The sequence below is a fragment of the Heteronotia binoei genome, chromosome 5 (genome assembly GCF_032191835.1).
Source record: "Heteronotia binoei isolate CCM8104 ecotype False Entrance Well chromosome 5, APGP_CSIRO_Hbin_v1, whole genome shotgun sequence".
Taxonomy (NCBI): domain Eukaryota; kingdom Metazoa; phylum Chordata; class Lepidosauria; order Squamata; family Gekkonidae; genus Heteronotia; species Heteronotia binoei.
The window spans coordinates 101,659,582-101,685,231 of NC_083227.1; the positions used below are offsets into that span (position 1 = coordinate 101,659,582).

At 42.0% G+C, this 25,650-nt stretch overlaps 1 protein-coding gene across 1 annotated transcript in view; it reads left to right on the forward strand.

The window, feature by feature from the left end:
* The window catches only part of SFMBT1 (Scm like with four mbt domains 1), a 157,743-nt gene extending 132,744 nt beyond the window's left edge, over positions 1-24,999 (forward strand). The window contains exons 11-21 of the mRNA XM_060239926.1: positions 5,474-5,600; positions 6,274-6,387; positions 8,713-8,755; positions 12,339-12,403; positions 14,438-14,577; positions 19,411-19,520; positions 19,624-19,799; positions 20,732-20,910; positions 20,995-21,240; positions 22,147-22,275; positions 22,626-24,999. Coding sequence (XP_060095909.1) covers positions 5,474-5,600; positions 6,274-6,387; positions 8,713-8,755; positions 12,339-12,403; positions 14,438-14,577; positions 19,411-19,520; positions 19,624-19,799; positions 20,732-20,910; positions 20,995-21,240; positions 22,147-22,275; positions 22,626-22,766 — 1,470 coding nt within the window. The 3' untranslated portion in view covers positions 22,767-24,999. The remainder of the gene's footprint in view (positions 1-5,473; positions 5,601-6,273; positions 6,388-8,712; positions 8,756-12,338; positions 12,404-14,437; positions 14,578-19,410; positions 19,521-19,623; positions 19,800-20,731; positions 20,911-20,994; positions 21,241-22,146; positions 22,276-22,625) is intronic.
* The last annotated feature ends 651 nt before the right edge of the window (positions 25,000-25,650 follow it).

The following is a 25,650-nucleotide window of genomic DNA, read 5'->3' on the forward strand; positions in this document are numbered from 1 at the left end:
TAGACACCCAGCGCCCCCCGAGAGGGAGGGCAAAAAGCTCGACACTATCGGGAGGAAGATATACGCACTCACCACGGCCACATCTAAAATACACAACTACATGGCGTGCTTTTCCGCCTATGCATACAACCTGACTAACTACCTAAACACACTAGTTCCATCCCTACCCGAGGCATCCCAGAAATCAGCAACCCATGCCTTGCAAGAACTGGCCAGGGTGAGTAAGCAGCAGATCAACACGGCACGGCACGCCGAGCAGTGCTCCTCCAAAACCCTCGCCTCAGCCATAGCCCTATGCAGACACGCGTGGCTGAGATCTTCATCCCTCCAACCCGACATCAAATACAAGGTTGAGGACCTACCATTCGATGGGCTTGGCCTATTCAACGCGACTACGGATGACATCTTCACGTCTGTAGATGATGGCAGAAAGAGGGCGAAGAGATTGGGGGTCTCCCAATACCAGCCTCAACTCAGCAAACAGAGACACTGGAAACCAAGCTACTACAAGGGTACTAGATCCCCAAGGCAACAGGAGCCATGGAGACGGAAGCCTCCACAATCCAAACAGCCCTTCCAACACAGGCCACGCTCGCAAACAACCAAGAAAACAGCTACCTCCAAACCGCCACTGTGACCACCCCATCCTGAGACGTCCAGCCACCCCCCTTCAGCCAGACCACCACCCAGACACGCGACTTATTCCATTCTACCCAGCATGGAGGGCCATAACGTCGGACTCCTGGGTCCTCGCCATCATACAAAGGGGCTATCTAATAGAATTCAACTCCACCCCGAAACATCACAGATTCCTCATCACACCACCTTCCGCACCTCTGCAGGCAGAGATCACGTCTTTGCTGGACAAAGGCGCGATAGAACCAGTCCCAACACAGTACCATCGGACCGGGTTCTACTCTCGTTACTTCCTAGTACCAAAGAAGGACGGAGGACTCCGCCCCATCCTCGACCTCCGCAAACTCAACCTTCACATCACCTACAAGAAATTCCGTATGATCACCCTCCAGTCGATCCTACCACTCATTCCAGAACGGTCCTGGATGGCGTCCATAGACCTGCAGGATGCCTACTTTCATATTACTATCAATCAGCATCACAGAAGATTCCTCAGGTTCGCCATCGGGGACCAGCACTTTCAGTTCCGTTCCCTCCCATTCGGCCTCTCAACAGCCCCGAGAGTCTTCACCAAGTGCATGGCAGTGGTAGCCGCATCACTACGCCAGCAAAAGATATCTATCTACCCGTATATCGACGACTGGCTGATCGTCGCCCACTCAAAAGAACAACTCCAACTGGACGTCTCCACTACCCTCTCTCTTCTGGCCACTCTCGGTCTCCAAGTCAACTTATCGAAGTCCAAGCTAACTCCTACCCAGACAATTCAATTCATAGGAGCGGAAATATCCACAGTCGCCCAAAAAGCGTACTTACCACTGGACAGAGCACGCAGCATTCAGTCCCTAGCCACCACTATTATAGGCCAACGCTCCCAACCAGCACTCACCTTCCAGAGAATGCTGGGCCTGATGGCAGCGACCACCGCGGTCCTAGGCTTCGCAAAGTTACACATGCGACCCCTGCAAATGTGGTTCGTCAGGGCTTTCCGCCCCCACACGCAGCACCAATCCACAGTACTGACTCTCCCATCCCACATCACTACATCTCTCAGATGGTGGACGATGGAACATCACCTCCGCACGGGCATGCCGTTCAAACAGACACCCCCGTCAGTGACCGTCACCACAGACGCCTCCAAGTGGGGATGGGGAGCCCACTTGGGACCCTTAACGGTGCAGGGCCAATGGTCGGACTACGAGCGCTCCCTACACATCAACTGCCTAGAGCTACTCGCAGTCCACAAAGCCCTAAAATCCTTCCTCCCGTCACTACACAACCGTCATGTACAAGTCGCCTCCGACAATATTGCCACGGTTTTTTATATCAACAGGCAGGGAGGCACCGCCTCCGTCAGACTATGCAAGAAAGCCATAGCACTATGGCATTGGAGCACCAGCCACGGCATGTTCCTCACGGTAGTTCACCTACCAGGAATCGAGAACAAGCAGGCGGATGCCCTGAGCCGCCACTCAACCAACAACCACGAGTGGTCCATCAACCGCCAGTACATAAGACAGATCTTCAGGATCTTCGGCACCCCGAACATAGATGTATTTGCAGCACCATCAAATGCCCAGTGCACCCGTTTCTACATGAGAGGGCCTCCATCTCAACTTTCCAAGGGGGACGCTTTCCTCCAATCCTGGAAGGGAACACTCCACTACCTCTTCCCTCCAATACCACTCATCACCAGAGTCCTACAGAAAATACAAACGGACCGCACAAACTGCATCCTAATAACTCCATGGTGGCCACGTCAACCCTGGTTTACCACTGTGCTGCTCCTGTCCAACAACACATTCCTCCAACTCCCGCAAGCGCAGGACCTCCTCTCCCAACAACACGGCAAGGTCCTACATCACAACCCAGCGTCACTCAAACTGACAGCCTGGAGGATCAATTTTTAGATTTCCCCCCTGAGGTCCGCCAAGTTTTAGTGAACTCCAGGAAGCCATCCACCAGAAAATCCTACTCACTCAAGTGGAAGCGCTTCGTTCACTACGCCTCACAACACAACTTCAACCCCACAAGTGCTAGCATCCCTCAAGTTCTATCCTACACCCTAGCACTCTCCAAATCAGGACTCTCCTACTCCTCCCTGAAGGTACACCTCGCAGCCATCTCCGCCTTCCACCCCCGCATCGAAGGCGTGACAGTTTTTTCTCACCAGGCCACCAAGGCCTTCCTCAAAGGCATCATTCGCCTGCACCCCCCAATCCGACGACTCCAACCCACATGGAGCCTTTCCCTCGTCCTAAGCCAGCTCATGAGACCACCCTTCGAGCCAATGGCTTCTATTCCCTTGAACCTACTCTCTTGGAAGACAGCACTACTCATAGCGCTCACCTCGGGCAAGAGGGCCAGCGACATCTGCGCACTCAGGGCAGACCCTCCATATACCATCTTTTATGCCGACAGAGTGGTCCTCCGCCCTGACCCGTCCTTCCTACCAAAAGTCATCTCTCCCTTCCACCTTGGAAAAGCCTCCACCATACCGGCCTTCTTCCAACACCCTACGGACGCAGGCCAGAGAGCACTACACAACCTAGACGCCCGGAGGGCTCTAGCCTTTTACATAGACAGGACTCGGGAATTCCGTAAGGATCCCAGACTCTTTGTCGCTTACGCTACCCGCAACAAGGGCAGCAGGATATCTACCCAGAGACTCTCCAAGTGGCTCGTGGCCACCATCGAACTCTGCTACCAATTGGCGAAACAGCCAATCCCACAGCACATACGAGCTCACTCCACCAGAGCCGTCGCTACCTCGTCAGCTTTCCTGAGGGGCGTTCCAATAGAGGACATCTGTGCCGCTGCGGTCTGGTCCTCTCCATCCACCTTCGCCTCGCACTACGCTCTCGACGTTCGTGCCCGGCGTGACTCGTCCTTCGGACAGGCTGTGCTACGCTCCATCTTCAACTAACTGCCGGTGAGTACCGCTCCCACTATGTTTCCAATCTAACTACACATATTCTTCCAGATCCAGCACCCTCCTCCGAGGGAAATAGCTCGCTAATCACCCATATGTGTGAATGCACAGAGACCACGAAGAAGATGGACAGGTTTCTTACCTGTAACTGGTGATCTTCGAGTGGTCATCTGTGCAGTCACACAGACCCACCCAGCCTTCCCCGCTGCTGGACACTCATCTAGCTTAAGAACTCTTCCACCTGTCCGGCGGCGGGAAGAAACTGAGTGGCTAAGCACCTCCCCTTCCCAGGCATGCGCACAAGGTGGCTCCTCCCTGGGACGAAGGGGAGGCGCGCCAGATCTACGATCAAGATTGCTTTGAACTCTCCGAGGTCAGGGTAAGTCCTGCGGAATACCCATATGTGTGACTGCACAGATGACCACTCGAAGATCACCAGTTACAGGTAAGAAACCTGTCCTTCTTGGAGCTTCCATTTCTGAGCAGAGCAAGCAAAATCCTAGCTGCAGTATTAATATGTGCCATTAAATGTCTTGTCTCTTTCGTATAATCACTAGGATACATATCCAATAAAAACAGTTCTGGTTTAAGAGGAATCTGCATCTTCAACATTTTCTGCAATAGTTCATGTAACATCTTCCAATAGTCTTTTGCCTTCTCACAAGTCCACCACATATGATCCAACAAACCCACCTGTTTTGTACATTTCCAACATTTGTTAGTCATATTAGAATACATTTTAGAAAGCTTTTGAGAAGTTACATACCATCTGTAAAACATCTTATACAAATTTCCTTAAAAGATACTGATTTGGTTAATTTAATATTGGATTTCCAAAGTGTTTCCCATTCATCTAGCATAATACTACGCTCTATATTCTTAGCCCATTGTACCATACAGTCCTTCACAATCTCATCTTGCATCTTCATCTGTAGTAGATAAGAGTATATTTTCGAGATCAGTTTTTCCTGAGGACCCAGGAAAATTTTATCGAACGGATATTGATCAACATTAAACCCCCTACTATCTTATCTTTAACATATCTGAACGCTATTTGTGTTCTGAGCCACCAACTCATATTAATGTTCTTATTCTCTAGTTCTTCCTTGTTTTTCAATTGATTATCTTATTACAGTATTTCCTCATATTTATAACATTGTTCTGGTTTTAAAAGATTTGGTGGTGTAAATGCTTCAACCAGACATACCCATCTCGGAATTCTTTTATAGATTTTCAGTTTTAACCATATCCGTGTATAATAGAGAGATTTCCATAGCCAGTAGGTTTTAAAATAAGAATGTCCTTCTAGTCTTTGGTACCACAAATATGCATGCCAGCCCTCAATAAATTCATGGCCCACCATAGACAACTGTCTTCTATCTTGCAGTAAGACCCAATTTCTTAGCCATGTCAATACCGAGGCCCTATAATACAGTTGCCAATCTGGGAGTCCCAGACCTGCTCTTTCTTTACAGTCTTGTAGAGCTTTTAGTTTAATTCTTGGCTTTTTTTCTGCCAGATATATTCAGATACCATCTTGTTCAACTTGAAAAAAAGCATTAGTTAGGAGTACCGGAATAGTTTGAAATAAAAATAACAATCTTGGCAATATATTCATTTTTATTGAAGCTATTCATCCCATTAATGATATATTCAAGTCCTGCCGTTTTTCCAAGTCTCTTTTAATCTTTTTAAGCAGTTTGTCATAATTATCCATCTTTAAAGCACTACATTTGTTTGAAATATAAATACCCAAATATTTCACTTTTTTCTCATAAGAAAATCTGGACTTTTCTTGACAAGATTGAATTTGTTCTGTTGACATATTTTTGGCCAAAAATTTTGTTTTGAACCAGCTGCTCCCAAAAGTGGCTGCCTAAAGCTCTCTGGTTTTGCTTCTTGCAGCTGAATTCTGACCATGGTTTTAAGGAGAACATGAAACTAGAAGCTGTGGATCCACAAGACCCAGAAGAAATTTGTGTTGCTACAGTTACAAAGGTGAAGGATTCCTATCTCTGGCTACAGCTAGAAAGTAAGTTGTCACAGGAGGACAGAATTTTTACATTTGGCTTGCCTTTTTCAGAGACATGTTATCACAACTGCCTAGTTTGAGCTGTCATAAATCACTTGCAAGCTGCACATCCTGAAAAATATGTGGAATTGAATATAAATGAACACATGTGCTTAGACTATGTTTTCTGTCACTGTTGTTGTTAAAGCCTATGCAAAAACCATTGAATATTTGGATCCTGCCCAAGAAAAATGTTTCTGACTCCTCCACCCACAGCTGAAAATGTTTCCCCATATGCTGCTTCTGAGAACAGATGACCCTAAGGAACAACACGAGGGGGGCATTTGGGGTTACAGTGGGAGGAGGTGAGAGAGTCAAGCTCTGTGTGCAGAAATCCTTCCATTCATGTATATGCTGTAAGCCAATTGGGATTGGACACACATCAGAACATAGAGCCAACATCATGTTCTTTATGTGTATGTCTGTACATATACACACAGCTGCAGTTGAAGTGTATTTAAAGGGACCACAAGCCCTTTAAATGGAAAAGTAATTTAAAAAATCAATTCCAGACAATGAAAAAACAAACAGATACAAAGAACATGTTAAATTGGCTGTATGTTTTGATGTGTGTCCTATCCCAATAATCAGTTGATTTGGGTAGCCTGTAACCTTTTGCTCTTTATTTTAACAGGCTCTAAACTGTCAGCCCGTGAGTGCATTGTGAGTGTAGAATCTATGAATATATTTCCAGTAGGTTGGTGTGAAACTAATGGATATCAGCTCAGACCTCCTCGCAGAGGAATAGGTATGAATCATATGATCACTTTAATGGGATGGGATGGGATGGAATATATTATGGAACTTATCATGCTTCAGAGTACTATGAGTATATGCTAGTAAGCCAATGTTAGTACTGATAGTGATAAAAATAAGCCCTACATAACACAAGAACAAATGTGGCAAGGTGTGGCAGTCTGGTTTGCAAGATATTTTCAATTAATACTTGGTAGTCTAGAATTCCATAAAACTAATGCTGAGCTGAGTTTGCCATCTGATTTGGAATCTGCTTGGGTGTTCTTGAAAAGCTCTGGAAAAAAGGTCACCATTGGGGTGTGCATTCAGCTAAACTGAGCTTAAAAAATTCCCCCAAAATATATCAGTATTTCCAGATACTTTTTCAGCCAATTAGCAAGCGGCTATTTACATGGTTATATGAAAATATTCAGGATTTTTCATGTTGACCAGATAGCTGCAGTTGAAGTGTATTTAAAGGGACCACAAGCCCTTTAAATGCCTTCTGGATTCACTCATAGGCTCCTGGGTTTGCTGGGAGAACCAGACTGCAGGAGAAAGCAAACATGGGATCTTCTGTGTGGCGGCACAATCCCTTCCCCTGCAGCCTGAATCGGACTGCAGGAGAAAGCAAGCCCAGGATCTAGATCTATATCTATATATATATCTATATATATATATATATATATATATATATATATATATATATATATATATATATATATATATATATATATATATATATATATATATACATACATACACACACACACACATTTGCCACTTGGAGAAGGTGTCCAGAGAAGGTGTCTTTTTGAACACCTACTCCAAGAGGCATGCAAACTTCTGCCTGGAAAAGGTGTCCAAGGAGCCAGAAAATTCAGCAATCCTGATTATTTCCCGAATCCAAATGTCATACCACTATAGGGATTCAGGAGTATCAGGAAATAATGATATTTTCCAGGTTCAATATACTTGAACCCCAAAAATACTGAGGTTGGGCTTTTTTAGTGGATATCCCTTGTCACCATTCCCCTTGAGTCTACTTAAAGCTCATAATATAACATGTATTCTGACAGTGCTATGCTCATGCACCTATTGACAATGCTGTTAGAATTACAGTTTTCAATTTCACCCTCCTCTCTCTTCCGAGAGAACATGGGTGCAAGATAGTATTTTGGAACTGGACAGGAGTGGCAAAAATACTGATGAAGAGCATTTAGCCAAATGAGAAAAGGTTCACAAACAAAAGGCTATTTAGTCAGTTGCTGCAAAATTTCAGAGAGTTTCAAGAGAGTTCATAGACTGGAAGGGAATTGACATTAAATGGAGTGTTTAAGCTTGGGCAGCCTGACATCGTGATTAACAAGTTTTGACAATAAGGAGTTAAGAGAGAACTTTCTGCATTCACACTTGCAAAAAGGTTCTTGCTTTGTGGTCCAAATGATTTCATTACAAACAGAATTACAGTGACAGCTTCATCGGGAATAAGGATCCAATATAAAAACTCTTGTGCATGTTCCTACAAGCCTAGCCTGTTCATTCTGCAAACTGTATTCTAAAACAAAGAATGAATTCAGAGTGCTGCAAATTATACAGATTGGTATTTCAGACCAGTTGAAATAATTTATCTCTATATCACTAATAGTAAAATCAGTAGTAAATTGCACCTTTTGAGGGGATTTACTAGAATTTGTGTGTTTCATCTTCACACCTTTGGGAACTGTTGTCAAGCCTCTTAGTGTAAATCACACAAATATGAAAGATATTTATTGCCTTTTCATTCAAGTCCTAGATTTTATTCACTGCTCAGAGGCAATCATGCAAAAGATATATCTTTATAACAAAAAGGAGCTTTCCCTTCTCTTTTAAAAGATATGGCTGAAAAAATAGTTGATATTCCAAGTGGTAGTAAAAACCTTACCAAAAGGTGTTTTCAGCAATATCAAAAGTAAAAACAAAACTTTAAGAAGACTGTTTGGCTCAGTTCAGCTGTAATAACTAAGAATCCACAGCATTTGGTGTGTAATGTATAAACATGTGCACTTAGACTATAACTAGTATTGTTGCACATTTTTAAAGCTATGTTGGGGGTTATAAGGTGAGAAGAATAAAATCTTGTACAAGATTTGAAACTGGAGCAGGGAGGGATTCTCAGTTCATCTAGTGTTACGAAATGTCTACTATTCTGGGCAGTTCTGAACATGCCTGTGATCCAAGTAGCAAAGTAAAGGCTGTGGTTTACTTTTTTTTCTTTCTTTTTTTGGGGGGGGGGGGGGTGTAGAAAATTGTGAAATAAAAGCTGTATTAAATTGTTATTACTCATCTTGATTTACAGTGAACAAGGAGAAGAAAATTGCAGTGGTCCAACCAGAAAAACAGTAAGCATTAAACTTATCATTCATTGATGATGACACATTTTTAAAAACCTTGAAATCACCATAGGTTTACTAGAGTTCAGTTACATTTAAAGTGCTTCCATGTTCTGTTCTGGGTCTCAGACAGAAGCCAGGCTGTTCAGAACATCCCCATGACATTGTCCGCCATTGGTTCTCTGCCTGTTACTTTGTGTCATTTCCCAGGGTTTGCTCCAGTGTTTCCAGAATGTGCTTTGCTCTGATGTTTCTGGAAACATGGGAGCCAAAATGAATTTTCCAACAATGTGGGTATGAATGTCCAGATTTCATAATCTCTCTGCTCTCATCCAATGCCATTTCCTCACCATCATTACCTCCAGTGGGCTTTTTACTAGGTTTTAAAAAAATCAGTATATATTACTATGATGCCTTAATAATATACCCAGTGCAAAAAAAAAAAAATTAAGGCTGGCAAAAGCCCTCTGCTGGGGCAAGGCAGACACAAGGAGATTGGAAGGAAAGATCAGAGAATTGTCCCATGCAAACTCTCCTTTGCTACTTTGATTGCCATGGTGTGGCAGTGAGTCCACAATGGGAAATGAACCTCATGTGGTGGAAGCATCCTGAGGTTGAAAAAACACATTTGATGCACTGGCAAGAGAAAGCTGAATTTTTCTTCTTCTGGAGAACAGGAGAGATACCATGGACTCTGAGGTTTTCTATATATGTATAGTTTTTCTGGATCATGTCTGTTCTTTCAAGGTTTGATGTGTAGGCTATGTGCAGGCCTCAGATTCAGCAGGACCTCACAGGAGTGTAGCTCCTGAACCTTTCTGATGTTTCCCGCTCTTCCTCCCCACCTACCTTATCCATTGAATAGTAGATGCAGCTGCATAACAATCCCTGGATTAGGAAAGCAGGCAGAAGTCTGGAGACGCCTGAGCCACCCTTTCTCCACTTCTTATGTGTTCTTGGGTGGCGGGTGGCTTGCTGGCTTTTTGAGTGATAGATAGATAGACAGACAGACAGACAGACAGATAATTTTTATTTGTATCCCGCCCTCCCCGCCGGAGCAGGCTCAGGGCGGCTAACAGCATTATATAAAAACAAAGTTACATCCAGCATTCAAAATTCTGACAAGTTTAAAATCAATCAATCAATTAAATTAAATTAATAAAAGTGCTATTGCTATTCGTTCTTTTGTGGTGGCGGTTATCCTTAGCAGCTTCTTTCTTCAGCAAAGGCCAGTCGGAAGAGGAAGGTCTTGCAGGCCCTGCGGAATTGTTCAAGGTCCCGCAGGGCCCGCATTTCCTCTGGGAGTTGGTTCCATAGGCTCGGGGCTACAGAGGAGAAGGCCCGGTTGCGGGTGCATTGCAGCTTCACCTCTCTTGGTCCGGGGGTGGTCAGCAAGTTTTTTCCAGTTGACCTCAGTGCTCTCTGGGGTTCATATGGGGAGAGACGGTCCCTAAGGTAGACAGGTCCTCGACCATATAGGGCTTTAAAGGTAATGACCAGCACTTTGTAACGAACCCGGTATATAACTGGCAGCCAGTGCAGCTCGCGCAGCCCAGGCTGTATGTGCTCCCATTTAGGGAGCCCCAGCAACAGTCTGGCCGCTGCGTTCTGCACCAGCTGCAGCTTCCGGGTTCGGTACAGAGGCAGCCCCATGTAGAGGGCATTACAGTAATCCAGCCTCGAGGTGACCGTTGCGTGAAGTACCGTTGCCAGATCTTGGCGCTCTAGGAAGGGAGCCAACTGCCTTGCCCGCCTTAGGTGGAAAAAGGCTGACTTGGCAGTGGCTGCAATCTGAGCCTCCATTGATAATGAAGGCTCCAGTAAGACTCCCAGACTCCTAACCCGGTGCGCCGCTTTCAACGGCGCCCCGTCGAAGACCGGAAGAAGTATTTCCCCTTCCCGGGCGCCCCGACCCAGGCAAAGGACTTCTGTCTTCGCTGGATTCAATTTCAATGAGTGGGGGAGGGGGAGGCCCAGGAGAGCCCCAGGAAAGCGATGCCTGCTTGGACTGGCTGGATCTCTAGCCAGTCCAAGCAGGCCTCACTCACCCAGGGGTCTCCTTTCTTGCATCGCTTTTGGCTGAGGGGGATGTGGCATATGCTAATGAGTTATGCAAATGAGCTCCACCACCTATTTTTTTTTTTTACAAAATTACCCCTGAGCATGTAAAGAAAGAACAGATGGACTGTATTAGGTGAAAACCATGGAGGGTTAACCGTCTTTAGGGAGTCAGCATGGCTTAGTAATTAAGAGCTGCAGACTCTGATCTGGAGATCCAGGTTTGATTCCCCAATCCTCCACATGAAGCTTGCTGGGTGACCTTGGACCAGTCACAGTTCTCTCAGAACTCTCAGCCTCATCTGTCCCACAAGGTTCCTGTTGTGGGGAGAGGAAGGGAAGGAGATGGTGAACTTCTTTGAGACTCCTTAAAGAAGAGTAAAAACCAACTCTTCTTCTTTTGAAGTACAGTTGTGTTGTTTAAATTACCTGCTGTTTTCAGATGACTTTGTCTAAACCCAAGGGTGTCAAACATATGGCCCGGGGACCGAATCAGGCCCCCGAGCAACAGGCTGTCATCTGTTTCGCTTCTCTCTCTCACTCTTTCTCTCTCTCACTCACTTCCTTCTGTATCACAGCTTGCTTTGCCAGGGTTACTCAGTCACACAGAAGCTACAGAGCAAAGCCTCTATTTTCTCCATTGGCTGAGGCTCCTCCCTTGGGGAGGAAGGATGGGAGAGATAGCTTGCTTTGCCAGGTTCTCTCACTTGCACAGCAGAGCTACTGAGCCAAGCCTCTCTTCCTTCTATTGACTTAGGCTCCTCCCCCTCCTGGTCCTCTAGGGAAGGAAGGAAAGAGCCAGAGCTTTTCTGGATTGCACAGGAGAGATACAAAGAAAGCACCTTTAAGATCAATGAGTGCTAATGTTTTAAACATTTTTAAGGGTTTTTTAAAAAATATTTAATTGTGTTTGTGCCCTTCATGAAGTTTATATCTCTACTACCTGGCATTACATTTTATGACGTGCATGGCCCAGCCCAACAAGGTCTCATTTATGTCAGCTCTAGCCCTCATAACAAATGAGTTCAACACCCCTGGTCTAAACTGTGTGATATTATTCTGGCTGCATTGCTAAACACATTTGCATATAAATGTATGTCTTTGTTACCTCCTATGTGTTTTGATTGAAATGCAAGTACCTGGTTTTTTGGCCGCTCTGTGACAGAGTGCTGGACTGGATGGGCCAACATGGCTTGTCTTTATGTTCTTATCTTCTTACCTGGAGCACAACATGTTTTGTGAGAGCTTATAAAAAGCCATTAATCTACACCAGTTCTTGCAGCAACCATTGCAGGCTTTGGCCTTACTATTTGTAGGGTGCTTTTAATTTGGGTTTCGGGGGTGGCCTATCATTGCTTCCCCTTGCTCTCATTTCTCAGACCACCTGTGATTGTTCCTTGGATTTGCTGATTTGTTTACTAGGTATGTGTGCTAGATATTCAAGTCAGAAGCTTCAAAAAAGATGTAGGAAAAGTCAAAAGCCACTAGTGTAAACAATGCCATCTCCTTTTCTCTCTGTTTCCTTCTTTGTCAGAATATTGTCTTCAAGGACTATCCATGAGGGACTAAAGAGCCAGGAACTGAACTCAGCTGACACAGGTAAGAAATGTGTGTTTTGTGTTTCTAAAAAAAGGTGTATATTACAGCCCATTTGTCTGTCTCTTAGAGGTAAAGGATAGATCTGGAATCTTATCTAGGGGTACATTAATTTTTCACATTACAAAGTACTGTTCATTGTAAAGGAACGAGACTTTCTTTATAATGGTGAAAAATGAGGCATCAGTAGATGAAAATAGTTGAAATATTTTTCTTTGGAACTCCATTCTTACCACTGAGTTTAAATTTTCAAAATAATAGTGTGGTAGTTCCAGACCAAATATATATATATATATGCAAATGAGTTATGCAAATATATAAATCCAGTTCTACCACTTCCTAAGGTTTCAAGTTGCTGAGTAGGTTGTTCCCTAATAAGCACTCACGGCTTGTACTTTGAACTTTTTCAATTCACATTGAGGTATTGCTTTCTGCTTTGGAGATAACTGTGGCAACTCTATAAATAAGAGTGTTTGACAGTAGAATTCCATTTGTGCCAGATGGGGAAATCTAATTTGCTAAACTGTTCAGTGAATGAATGTTGAATAAATACAACTGCTGGTAAAATAGCTACACCAATCTATCTGCACTTCCTAAGAGCTTATTGCATGGCTTACAATGCAGCAAAAAAGTGTGTACGAGGCACTGCCTAATGGAAGCTTTGCATAAATGGGAACTACTCATTTTGGGATTTAATTGGTTTTTAAATGGGGGAGCATGATGTCAATGTAATCTTGTCTCTCTATATGCAAGTTATAAGCCTCTGGATTTGAGAGTTTGAAGAGAAGCTTACTGATCCAACTGTTGATGTATCCATTTCTATAACTATCTTGCATTTTAGAAGATACTGGCTTATTTTGCAAATGGGAACAATATATAATAACTGCAAGCCTTGCTTCAACATTAAAACATATATGTAGCAGTGGGAGAACTGGTTTACAAAGCAGAGATGAAATTACCAATATTCAAGATCAGGCATGTATAGCTTCTAAACCACCAAGCCAAAAATGGGCTGGTTCCACACTGTGATGGGGCTCTCCCTGGGTGCTTTCTCATGACAGCTCCTTGCAGGTGGATTTTGCAATTCTTACACAGTAAAAATCTATTTTCAGAGTGCATTATGTAGCATGTGTGAATGCATCCACAGTGATGCAGCATCCACATGGCATATTTCTTTGCCATAGACTTCCCTGTGCTACCAGATGGTTTGGGTAAAATTGCATTGGTAATTGTCAGTTACCATTTAAGAACCACGCCCCCCCTCTAAAAGGTGGGTGGAGGATGCAGTGGTGGCAGGGAAAGGGGCACCAATATTAGCAGTACTGGGAAAACTCTACACCAGGGGTGGCCAAACTGGCTCTTTCACACATATTATGTGGTTCTCAAAACCCCCACTAACCTGTTGGCCATCTTGGAGAAGGCATTTGTCTCTTTAAATCACTTCTGCAAGCCAAGCCATCCAGTGGCTTGGAAAATGCATTTAAAGTTAATGTTGCTTTCTTTCCACCTCTCCCTCCCTTCCCCCATCTATTTGCTTTCTTACCACCCTTCCTTCCTTTCTGTCTTGTGGCTCTCAAACATCCGACAGTCACGCCTTACGGCTCTCAAACATCTGGCGTTTATTCTGTGTGGCTCTTATGTTAAGCAAGTTTGGTCACCCCTGCTCTACTCTATCCCATCTACATGGTATTCCTGTGGTACTTTGACTTTGATCTTTCAAAAAAAAAAAGTAGTAGCAAAGCAGACTTAAGAATGATTGCAGCAAACTGGGGAAAGCTAGAATGTTCACAAGTATACTGTGATGCCATGTGGGAGCACTAAAAAGAGCCCGGCTGTGCTTTCAAATCCATGCTGGATCAGAACATCCATGTGGATGTGACAGTAATTCACCAGCAATGTATTATCGTCGCTGTAATATGGATTTGAATTCCTATGTGTATGACTGCTGTGTGTTACTTTCCCTTACAGTTGCTACTATTTCAAAGTGTTTGGATACACAGGGTATTCTGATTTTTTTTTTTTTTTTTACTTTTCCAGTTGTAACTAATGGCAAATACTGCTGTCCAAAGATCTACTTCAATCATCGCTGCTTCTCAGGGCCATACCTTAATAAAGGTAGAATTGCAGAACTGCCACAGTCTGTGGGACCTGGGAATTGTGTACTTGTTCTTAAAGAGGTGAGAGCATTAGGAAAACGCACTTATATGTTTGAAGCACTATTAGTAACATTGCTCTGTGTAACATTGCTTATCTGTGTAACAATGGACGAGAAGTGAATCAATACAGTCTTCAGGGTAAGTACAAAAATGTGTATTAACTTGTGATACAATGACCTAGCTTGCCTGCACTAGGTTAAAGGATGGTAAAAAATTAAGATTAGGTGGGAGTAGCAGAAACAAATTGCTTGCTATATTCTCAGCCTATGGATCCTAAAACAAAAATAACCTCCTTGACTGCATTTGAGAAAGGTTTTGCCTGAAATGGATTTCTGAGGAAAACATCATATGGCAAAGAATTCGGTTCATTCAATTTGGATTAATTCAGAAAATCCCTTATAGTCAAATAAGGATTACATAATATTCAATTTTCCTTCACAGGTGTCCATTGCGTGCAGCATCTTCATTTTTGCTATCACAGACACACAGCTGCATGATTTACCATGTGTTTAAGTGGAGAAATACATAAAATATGTTTCCGTGTTTTCTAGGTGGAAGTAGTAATTTTGTGGGAGAATAATCATGTGTGAAGCAACTCTTAGTTATGCCAGCCAGTGTTTATGGCATAAGCATAATCCATTTTGCCTAAATCACATTGTCAACTCAAGCCTTGACATTCCAAGAACATCCTTTAAAAAATATATTGATGATTTTATTTAGCAAGAAGCAGTAACCACAAATTGGGAGGCCCTCAAATTTTCTCAGAACAAAAAGAGCAGCAACATATGATTAAGTTTACATGTGATAAATTCTACCACGTAATCCGCGCACTTCATTCCCAAAATGGGTTGGTGATGGTCACATCATATATGCAAAACTTTACTATAGAAACTCAAAACAGACAGATCTGTTTTCCTCTTGTCTCATTGTGTACCCAGTATTTCTTCTCCTGCCTTTGTTGTATTCTGCCAAAGATCCAGTTGAGGTCCCATTCTTACTGAGGCTGTAAACCTATCTCTGATTAACTATGTCTATCTAAATTTCAATTTGAGGCGCCAATGTTGAATATTTCCCCATACCCCCCCTAAAAAAAAACCCCTCCATGTAAAAAGGGCGACTTCTTTCTGGCATTCTGTTTTTTTTAGGGAGTATTTTTCCCTTAAGGAGCATGTAGACATATGAGCCTACACCTGCAGTTTGAAGTGATACAGGTTTATAGGTAAAGGGAGAACTAAGTTCCTGAATAGAAGCCCGGGCCCTGTTCACACAGCATGTTGAGTCTGTGTTAAACTGACCCGGTTCTGTTCCCAATATCTTTGTTCCGGAAATTATCGATCAGACTGCTGTACTGCAGTTTGAATCACTCCACAGTGAAACCGTCTTCTGCCGTCCATATGACGACACCATGCAGTTCTTTATGCGCATAGGTTAAACCATTATGTGGTTATACACATATCGCTAAGTAATAAAAAAGAATGGCGACCATAAACCGGATGTCTGAGGCTCCTTTTGCCTCTGGGACAGCCTTCAGACATCCGGAAGTTGGTTAATATCGCAGCAGAACTATCCAGACTGAGAAAACTATGAGGTGAAACCAGAGAACTCAAAAAGCACTGCAGAGGAGCAGGTAACAAAATAATCTGGTTCTGAGAAGGATTGTGGGGGGGGGGGGGCTACCACGAGTTAATACCGGGAGCGAGTTGTTGCTGTCTGATCAGCCACTTTAAATCCGGAAGGAAACAGCAGCGACATCTGATTATACTGTGCGTCTGAACAGGGCCCCAGTGTATTTTCTGTCAGGTCCCAAACTTGAAACCATTCTATGAAAATATTTAGTTGCTTTTTAGAAATACTTAAGCAAAGCAATAGTAGTTTTCCTGGCAGTCACAGCTCTTGTTTACAACACAAGGGATATGTTGATAAATAGAAAAGGGAGTGAGAGAGCTCATATGCCCCACAGCATGCTTTTGACTCTAAGAAAGCTAAAAAAAATGAAGAGGGCAGTTTGATTGATCTCTGGAACTAATAATAAGTGGTAGAGATTAATGTCTCATGCTTCAGTTGCATGGGCTTTATATTTTAAGTTTATTAAAGAGATGTGCTGGGTTAGTGAGGAGTTAGATCTCTTGAGAGTCGTGACGAGTTTGTTCACCAATGGTAGGTAAAATGCCTGGTCCACTCTAAAAGTTGCAGACCTGCTATAATCTTGATTGTATCAGTAACATACATGTGCTTTGTATGCTTTGGTAATCACTTTTGAATGTAGAAAAGTTTTTTTTAAAAAATCAACTAATTCAAAATACTGCTTTGTGTTGTGTTCCCCTCTATCCCCAAGGAGCAAGAAATCCAGGAAAAGAAAAAAAAATAGATGTGTTCTTTTTGTACTATGTATTTTGTTTACATATATATGCAAAAAGACCATATTGGAAGCAAATGCACTCTGCTATTTCAGATTCCATAGGCAATCACATAGCCTGGGGTAAGCAGCACCTGGCACATGTGGAATGTTGTGGCACACCAGGCTGTCCTGCTCAGCATAGAGGGCCTGTTTTGCATCCAGGCAGCACTAGCCCCTGGGGTGCTGGCTGTGCCTCTCGGGAGGCTAGCATAGGAGAAAGGGACAACATGGTTTATGCCCATCATCACCTCCTGAACCCGTACATCTATTAACTTGGTCAGAGGTGAGCCACTCATACATCAGCAGTGCTGCTATGGCTCAGATTGTTCCCGGTGCATCTGGGCAAGTACCCTCTCTTCTCTCCACCCCCTTTGTTTGCCAGCACACTCAGACTCTTCACAGGTAGATTATATCTTTTTTGCCACTGAGACCAAAAAGGTCGCCTATTCATGGTATCGTTTAAAAATATAAATGGCAATAAAGGTGCACGGTATGGTTGCGTATTCATCCTGTAGACCACTGCAGCTTGCCAGGCTGCTTCCAAGTTTTAGCTGATACCAAATAAACTCTTACTTTCTTCCTCCTTTGTCGAGTTCAAATTCAGATGCTAAGAACATCTGAACAAACTGAATGTGTTCAGTTTTGGGCACCACATTTTAAGAAGGATATAGACAATCTGGAATGGGTCCAGAGGAGGGCAACGAAGATGGTGAGGGGTCTGGAGACCATGTCCTATGAGGAAAGGTTGAAAGAGCTGGGCATGTTTAGCCTGGAGAGGAGGCAGCTGAGAGGTGATATGATCACCATCTTCAAGTACTTGAAGGGCTGTCATATAGAGGATGGTGTGCAATTGTTTTCTGTGGCCCCAAAAGGTAGGACCAGAACCAGTGGGTTGAAATTAAATCAAAAGAGTTTCTGGCTCAACATCAGGAAGAACTTCCTGACCATTAGAGCGATTCCTCAGTGGAACAGGCTTCCTCGGGAGGTGGTGGGCTCTCCTTCCTTGGAGGTTTTTAAACAGAGGCTAGATGGCCATCTGACAGCAATGAAGATCCTGTGAATTTAGGGGGAGGTGTTTGTGAGTTTCCTGCATTGTGCAGGCGGTTGGACTAGATGACCCTAGAGGTCCCTTCCAATTCTATGATTCTACACCTCCAACCTTCTCTATAGTTGACAAATGTCTTCCGCCCAGACTTTCTTGTAATTGTATTCTAGAGGTTGAAAGATGATTCTTGGCTCTCTGTTTATACTTTGGTCTGCTTTGACTACTCATAGATGAAAGATTCACACTGACTGTTCTCCCTCATTCTGCAAAGGACCAACTAGTATAATGAAATTACGGACCACAAGTCTGTGCGTAGTGTGTGTACATATGCATGCAGCTTCTCATCTAACTATATCCATTGGCTGTGTTGTTGTTGTGGTATTCAGATTTCTGTAGGGCTTCTGATTTATTCACTGTGTGACAGAAATACCCAGGTGGTGTAATAGAAGATAATTTACACCTGTCTCTAAACAGTATAGTATCAGAAACTGCCCAGGGCAGAAAATTAGATGTGATGAGTCAAGTAAGTTGATGTGTTATGACAAATCCATAATCCTCTGAGAACATTTTAGATTATTGTAACTACCTCTGGGAATTTCCATTGTGTGTTAAATACCACTGGTTATTCTTCATAGTGGCAGCTTTGTCAACTGCAGTCTTATAACCATGAAGTGGAAATGCAAAACTTTTTATAAGAGATCTTTTTGAAATGTTTCTAGAGATCATCATTCTGACCAATTTGCTCATTAAAATCCTGTGTTTATGCTTGTATGGTTTTTTCACTTCCTGGAGTAAACCAAATGAGGCATTTTTCATCTTCAAAGAGCATTTTGATGCAGGCCAATATTGTCATTTGAAAGTAAGTTATGTCTGAGCTGTTTACCGAACCTTCTGGTTTTTCAGAATCCTAGTTCCTTTCTATTGTGGACTAACTAGGTGGATTTGCCTTTTATCCCAGATGTGACTAGATTTCTATAAAGGTGCCATTATACTGGTCATCTTATATTTTATTATTCCCAACCATCATTTTGCTTGTGTATTTTATTTCTTGTACAGGTGAAGTACTTTTCAAACATAATCATTCTCTAAGAAGAGCAATGGTAAAAGCAATTGCATTGTTTTGATAATGAAGGCTCTTTTTGGAACACCAGGTGCTGTCTATAGTATCAGATAAGCCGAGAGAGAGAGAGAGAGAGGTTGATGTCCAGGTGCTGTAGCTTCCAGCTCTGTCCTCCCATCAGCAGTAGTAACCGGTGTTCAGGCACAAAGTGGGGAGCAGTCTTCCTAAGTGTATGATTAATTCTGGGGGGGAAACCAGAATTAATCAATGAAATTGTATTAAGTCATGTTAAAATGCATTTCTTCCTGAGCAAGTTATTTAATGTTTCTCTCTATCACTACATTTTTTCAGGTTCTCTCTCTCTTGATCAACGCTGCTTATAAACCCAGCCGTGTTCTTAGGGAAATACAATTGGATGAGGAGGCTTCATGGCATGGATATGGAGAAACCCTGAAAGCAAAGTAATTGGAAGTTTTTAAAGTTGCATGGATTCTGTAACATTTTAATAGATTAATTATAATCCAGGAGCCCACTTAATAATATTTGTTATTATTATTGCTACAGGTATAAAGGCAAGAGCTATCGTGCCACAGTGGAAGTTGTGAGAACAGCTGATCGAGTGGCAGAATTCTGTAGGCAGACCTGTATCAAACTGGAGTGTTGTCCAAATCTCTTTGGGCCCCAAATGGTGCTAGACAAGTGTTCAGAGAACTGCTCAGTTCTGACAAAAACCAAATACAGTAAGTAACAGTACTGCTATTTGCAAAAAACATTTTTCAGGAATTTCAGTGTTCTTAAAGCTCTTGGAATTATCTCCCTTAGTTTATTTGTTCAGAATATGCCAGGATCATATTAGTAATCCATGTTGACCTAGTGTCCATTCCATAGCCATCCAAAGAGGTCATGTAAAGTTAAGACTAGCAGCAGAGTGCTTGCGAAGAATAATTGTCCTTACCTATTATTTCATAAGGGCTGTTTTAATCTCTTTGTTGGGATCCATTATTTGCTTCAAAGGAATGTGTGTATCAGCATTCTTTGTGGAAAAGAATGGAGCAGTTGAGATTGACATCCAGTTTCTTTATAATTGATTATAAACATTTCTCCACTGTGAAAGATAAATGCTTCATTGGTTACCCCTTGCTAGATCTCAGGCCATTTCTGCTAGCAGACAACCTTTGTTGCTATACTAACTTTCCCCATGCTCAAACTCTTACTCTCTTTGTTTTCTTATCCTCTCCCCATCTTTTCATTGTGGCTCCTACACAGTCCTCTCCTGCTATCTTTATGCTTAACAAACTGGACCCATAACAGGCAGTTTCATTCCTCCCTTTTATCATTTCCAAAAGGAACTGTAGCTTTAACTATTGTATGCCTGGTGCTAGTATTGACATCAAAATGGTTGGCTCCCCCCAAGTATGTCTATGCTAGTGAACTGATTGTCCCACTACTAAATATATCCTGTGCTATTGATCATCATTTTTAAGGTGGATACCCAAGCAGTATCTTCTAAACACACTATCTTCTAAATATCAAATGACTTGGACTTACAAATAGCCAAATAATTCCTATTTGTAACAAGAATCTCTTAAGTCTCTTATTGCTGTGGACTAAAATACAATGATGGCTCTTGAAAGTTTCATGGCAAGATTTTATTTTTTTTTTATTCCTTTAGCCCATTACTATGGGAAGAGAAGAAACAAAAGGATTGGCCGGCCACCAGGTATCCACAGCAACATAGAAGCAAGCATGAAGAAGGCAAGCAAAAAAAGAAAGAAACGGAAAAACTTTTTTGTTCATAAGAAGAAAAGATCTTCTACCTCTGTGGATAACACACCAGCTGGCTCACCCCAAGTATGCCATCATAAGAGTAATTGTAATGCATCCTCTCCTGGATAGGTATGCTGATGTCAGATTATGTTTTCTGTACTGTTTCAGGGCAGTGGGGGTGAAGAAGATGATGACCAGGATGAAGTAGATGAAGAATCCCTAACAGAGGACAGCGGCTCGGATCACCAAGACGAACTGCTTGAAGAATCTGAAGTGTCAGAGAAGAAATCACAATCCTCCTCACCAACACAGAGTGAGCGGTCACATATTGTGGCTCAAGACCGGGACAAACGGAAAAGAAAGCTACGTACTTTTTCTTTCTCAGATGATGAAAATAAGCCTCCCTCACCAAAGGTATGTCTGGCATTCAAAGAGTTCTTAGGAGGGGATTGGTTATTCAGCCATTGGTGTTCGTAGAATTCTAGGCCCAATTTTCATTTAATCATGAAATGGCAGTATGCTCTTACATACTTAAAGCATGTTTAATACTGAAAGCAAAAAGTACAAAATAATTTCTCCTTTCAAGGAAAAATTATTAACACTTTTCAAGGGTGTCCTTTGAAACAAAATAACAGCATTAGGGTTTGTAGAATCTTTCAGGCTCAAGTGCCTTCCAGATGTTTCGTTCTCAGCTGTGGAGAACATCCTCAGTGGCGTTGCAGCCGGAGCAGGCGCTCTGACCTTCTTGGCTGCTGTGCATTGAGTGGGGCCAGGGCTGCTGGAGAGCTGCTATTTATAGGCTGGAGGGGGTGTGATGAAAGGGCAATTGGTTTGTGGATGTGCCCATTGTTTGGTGGGGCTTCCTGGAAGGGTAGTGATAAGGAAACTGGCTGTTGAATGTGACCATTGTTCTGTGTTAATTGCTGGGAGGGTTGGAAGGGGTGTGAAGATAAGGAAGATGGTTGTTGACTGTGCTGATTTGCCTGCATTCTGCTCACATGTTGGGGCTTTGCTTGTGGTACTCCCCATCAAAATAGTACTTCATTTGTGGCACAGTTTTGAGCTGCAATAACGAGATACACATCTTTGTTACACTTGTGAACTCCAAGATTCTTTGGAATACTGTACTGGAGTACACAGACAACAATTCTTGGCTCAGTGTAATCAGTGTGCGCATCTTCCAGCTGTAAAAACAACTAGCACCAGGAATTCATGGTATGGGGCACACTAACTGGTATGGAGTTCCATTAAGGAAGTTTGTGGAGAAAAGAACAGAGCATATGTAATATTTTTGCTTTTTGTTTGGGACTTGTGGAACAGGAAATCAAGATAGAAGTTGGTGAAAAGCTGCAGCTGGATAGCAACCCTTTGGAATGGAGTGTAGCTGACGTTGTGCGATTCCTCAAATCCACAGACTGTGCTCCATTAGCTAGAATATTTCTGGATCAGGTAATATGCTGTGTTTCATTAATGGTAATTGCCAATTAATGAAACTAAGTTATCTTGCCATAAAGAAAGGGAATGGCATCTATCCCAATGATTTTCTATTATTGCAAAATAGCTGCGTTTATGATCCCTTCATTTATGATCAATGAATAATACATTGCTCAATGTTTTGTAAGATTTCAGTTGCATAGCAAATTTACCAATTTTCAGTGCATCATGATGGATACATTTCATGTTCAGTGTGGAACTGTACTTCGCTTTTTTTAAAAAAAATGCTGTGAACTTGTGGTTGAAACCAGAACTAAGAAGCAGAAAGAAAACAAAATTCTGACTCTCATTTTGTTTCTTGGCAGGAAATAGATGGGCAGGCACTTCTCCTACTTACTCTTCCCACTGTTCAGGAGTGCATGGACTTGAAGCTTGGCCCAGCCATTAAACTTTGCCATCACATTGAAAGAGTCAAATTTGCCTTCTACCAGCAGTTTGCTAACTAAAAGGAGGGCAGCAAGTTGAACCTGAATTTTTGAAGCACAAGTGCAGTCTCCTGCTCTTCCTTCAGCAGGGGAAGCCAAGGAAGATCCCATGGAAACTGCTCATAAACTGGCATTTGCAGCCTTGCACTTTGAAAGAAGGAAAAAAGACTCCTGGGGCAAAATATTAATGCAATCCTAGCTGTCTTCACAAATGCTGCTCGTTCTGTCCATCAGAGCCTTTTCTTCTAAGAAATAAAGGTGGTTTAAGGTCTCTCCTCTGAAGGGAGAAATATTATTTTCTCATTATGGTCTGGAAAGAGCCAAACTGACAGCATGTGCAAGGGAATGAAATTTGGTGGAAATCTCCCTTTCCTTAAATTCACAGAACTGTCTCTATTTTCTTTGTATTAAGATGATACTTTAAAAGGAAAACTTGGTGTCAAGGTAAGTGGGGTGGCCAAAAACCTGAAAACAAATAAGTACAGTCAAGTTTTATTTGTTTGCAATCTTATTTTAGAGCTTGCTTTCTACCTCTGCAACCTGAAAGCGCTACAAGGAAAATACATTCTTTTAGAAAGGTCGTATATGGCTATGCAACAGGTGTTTTGCAGAAGCGATGATACCGATTGTTTCTCATGACAGAGGCTCTGTGCTTTTAATAGGCATTGTTTTCCCTGTTGTGGAGAAGTTCATGCTTGTTGGAGTTTCTACCTGTCACACTGCTGTTAAAGGCATAAAGTTAGAAATTTATATGTTTGTGTATGGTTCTGCTTTCAATTAAACAGCTGCAGAGGAACAGTAACATCTTCATTAATGCAATTTGTTCTCCTTGAAAAGATTTTAACAATATGCTGTTTTTGTAGGGAAAATCAAATTATAATGGGGATGTTTTCTCTCTTGTAATAATTTGTTTGAAAACTGACCTTGCATATGTTGAGGAGAGATAAATACAAAAGTAGAGCTCATACCAGTTCTCAAATATTATGAGTTTCTCCAGATAATTGTAGTTGTTTCATAAAAGCATGGAGAGAATGGTTTTCCCTCTTCTCGTTAAGTATATAATGGAACATTATTTCTTATGTCCTTTTGTGGCATAGTTCATGCAGTACATATAACTATGGGTAAGCACTGGGAGATGGGGTTCCATGTTTCTCCACATAACTTCTGCGGCTTAATGTAGAGAAATCAACAGTATGTTTTCAGTTTCATGTGGTGATGATTAATATCCATTGAACAGTTCCCTGCCATTGCAAAAACTCTTGGTTGCTACATAACTAGTGAAGAAATACAGGCTTGAATTCTGCAGAGTGGTTCAAAAGGATCCAGGTTTTTGCATTTTTTCTGTGTTGAGATATCCTTTCTGCCCATTATATGTGTGTTAAATGTGAAGCATATTTGGTCACTTTGATCTCTAGATATCTGGGATTTACAGGATGAAACTTGCTGTATTTATGGGGATGGTCTGGGGATATAAATGAATGTTTCTGTTTAGGAAGAAGATTCTTAAAGGGACATTCCTTTAAAAGAACCTTCCTATCTGTATGAGATCCTAGAATGCGGCTGCTGAATGATTCTCCAGAGCTTTCATACTTTGGGTCTCAATCAAAGTAGATTTAATACATGGAATGCTATGTGAATTATCTCATAAGCTGAGTTTGCAGCTGTATTTGTATACTGAAATTCATACTACTCATCTGGCCATTTTATTATGAGAAATGCACTTTGTGTCTGAACACCTCTATTTGGCATAGGGAAAAAATTAATTTCCCCATCATTCAACCTCAGTGTATCTTTTGCTGTGATAAATGGGCAGCTGTTGGATATCTTTTGACAAAAATAATCCTAAAGGAAATCATACGAATTTAATATAATACAAATTTTTATGTCTAAGGTTTTTCAGGGTTTTTTTAAGTAAAAATTTCATACTTCGTGCATTGCTGTAAATAAGTCACCTGTCTGATGCCAGTGGAGTAGTTGCTGGCTATCCAGGCTATATTTTTAAGCTGATTTTTCTGTCTTGCTTTAGCAGTTTGGTCCCAGTGGGATCCATTTAGGGAGTTTCAAAAACAGAGATGCTTTCCATTGTTACTTTTAGTAAGTCATTTCTATGCAACACACGGGTACTTGGATTTCTTGAGGCAGTTTGTGTGGACTGGAGTGTAAAGGGTTTGACACAATCTACAAAGCATTCACTTCCTTAAATAGTTCTGAAATATTCTCATACTTCAGTAAAAATGTGACTTCATCTACAAAATCCTTCATCTCTTTTCATTTATTGCCCAAATAGTTTCAATTGGAGTCTTATCTGACTTAGTACTGATATGACATTTAAAAGGCTCTTGTGCTATTGTAGAAGAGTAGGGTAAAGTCTGCAAAGTTAGATAACAATAGTATATTTTTACTATGTCAATGATATTCTCACTCTGAGAGAGTGGCTGCAAACCCCATTGGCTTTAAGGTCTGCAATATACCTTTCCCAAAGTAGAGAGCAGGGAAAGGTAAACATAATTTTCATGTCTCCATGGGCTAGCAGTTACACCAAGACCTACATTGAGATAAATAATTATGTACTGCTAACTTAGATGTGGGCAATAAAACAGGTTTTCCTCATGACTGGCTCTTTGGAAAACTGCAGTTTTTGTGAGAAACTAGAAGAAATACTAGGATGTAAACATTGCGCCATATTAAAACATATAGAGCGTCTCACACTAATAAAAACAGAGATGGTCCTGAACTCAGTGAGTATAGATGCCTCTTCTATAATGCTTAGAAAATTTTCAGACAATAGGAAAGAAAGAAAGATGTCACTAATATGTGGTACTTGTACCAAATTCTGCATTTGAAGAGATGGGGCTTATGGAGACAATTTGACAATGTTAGAATTTCTATGTCTGTCACATTTAAA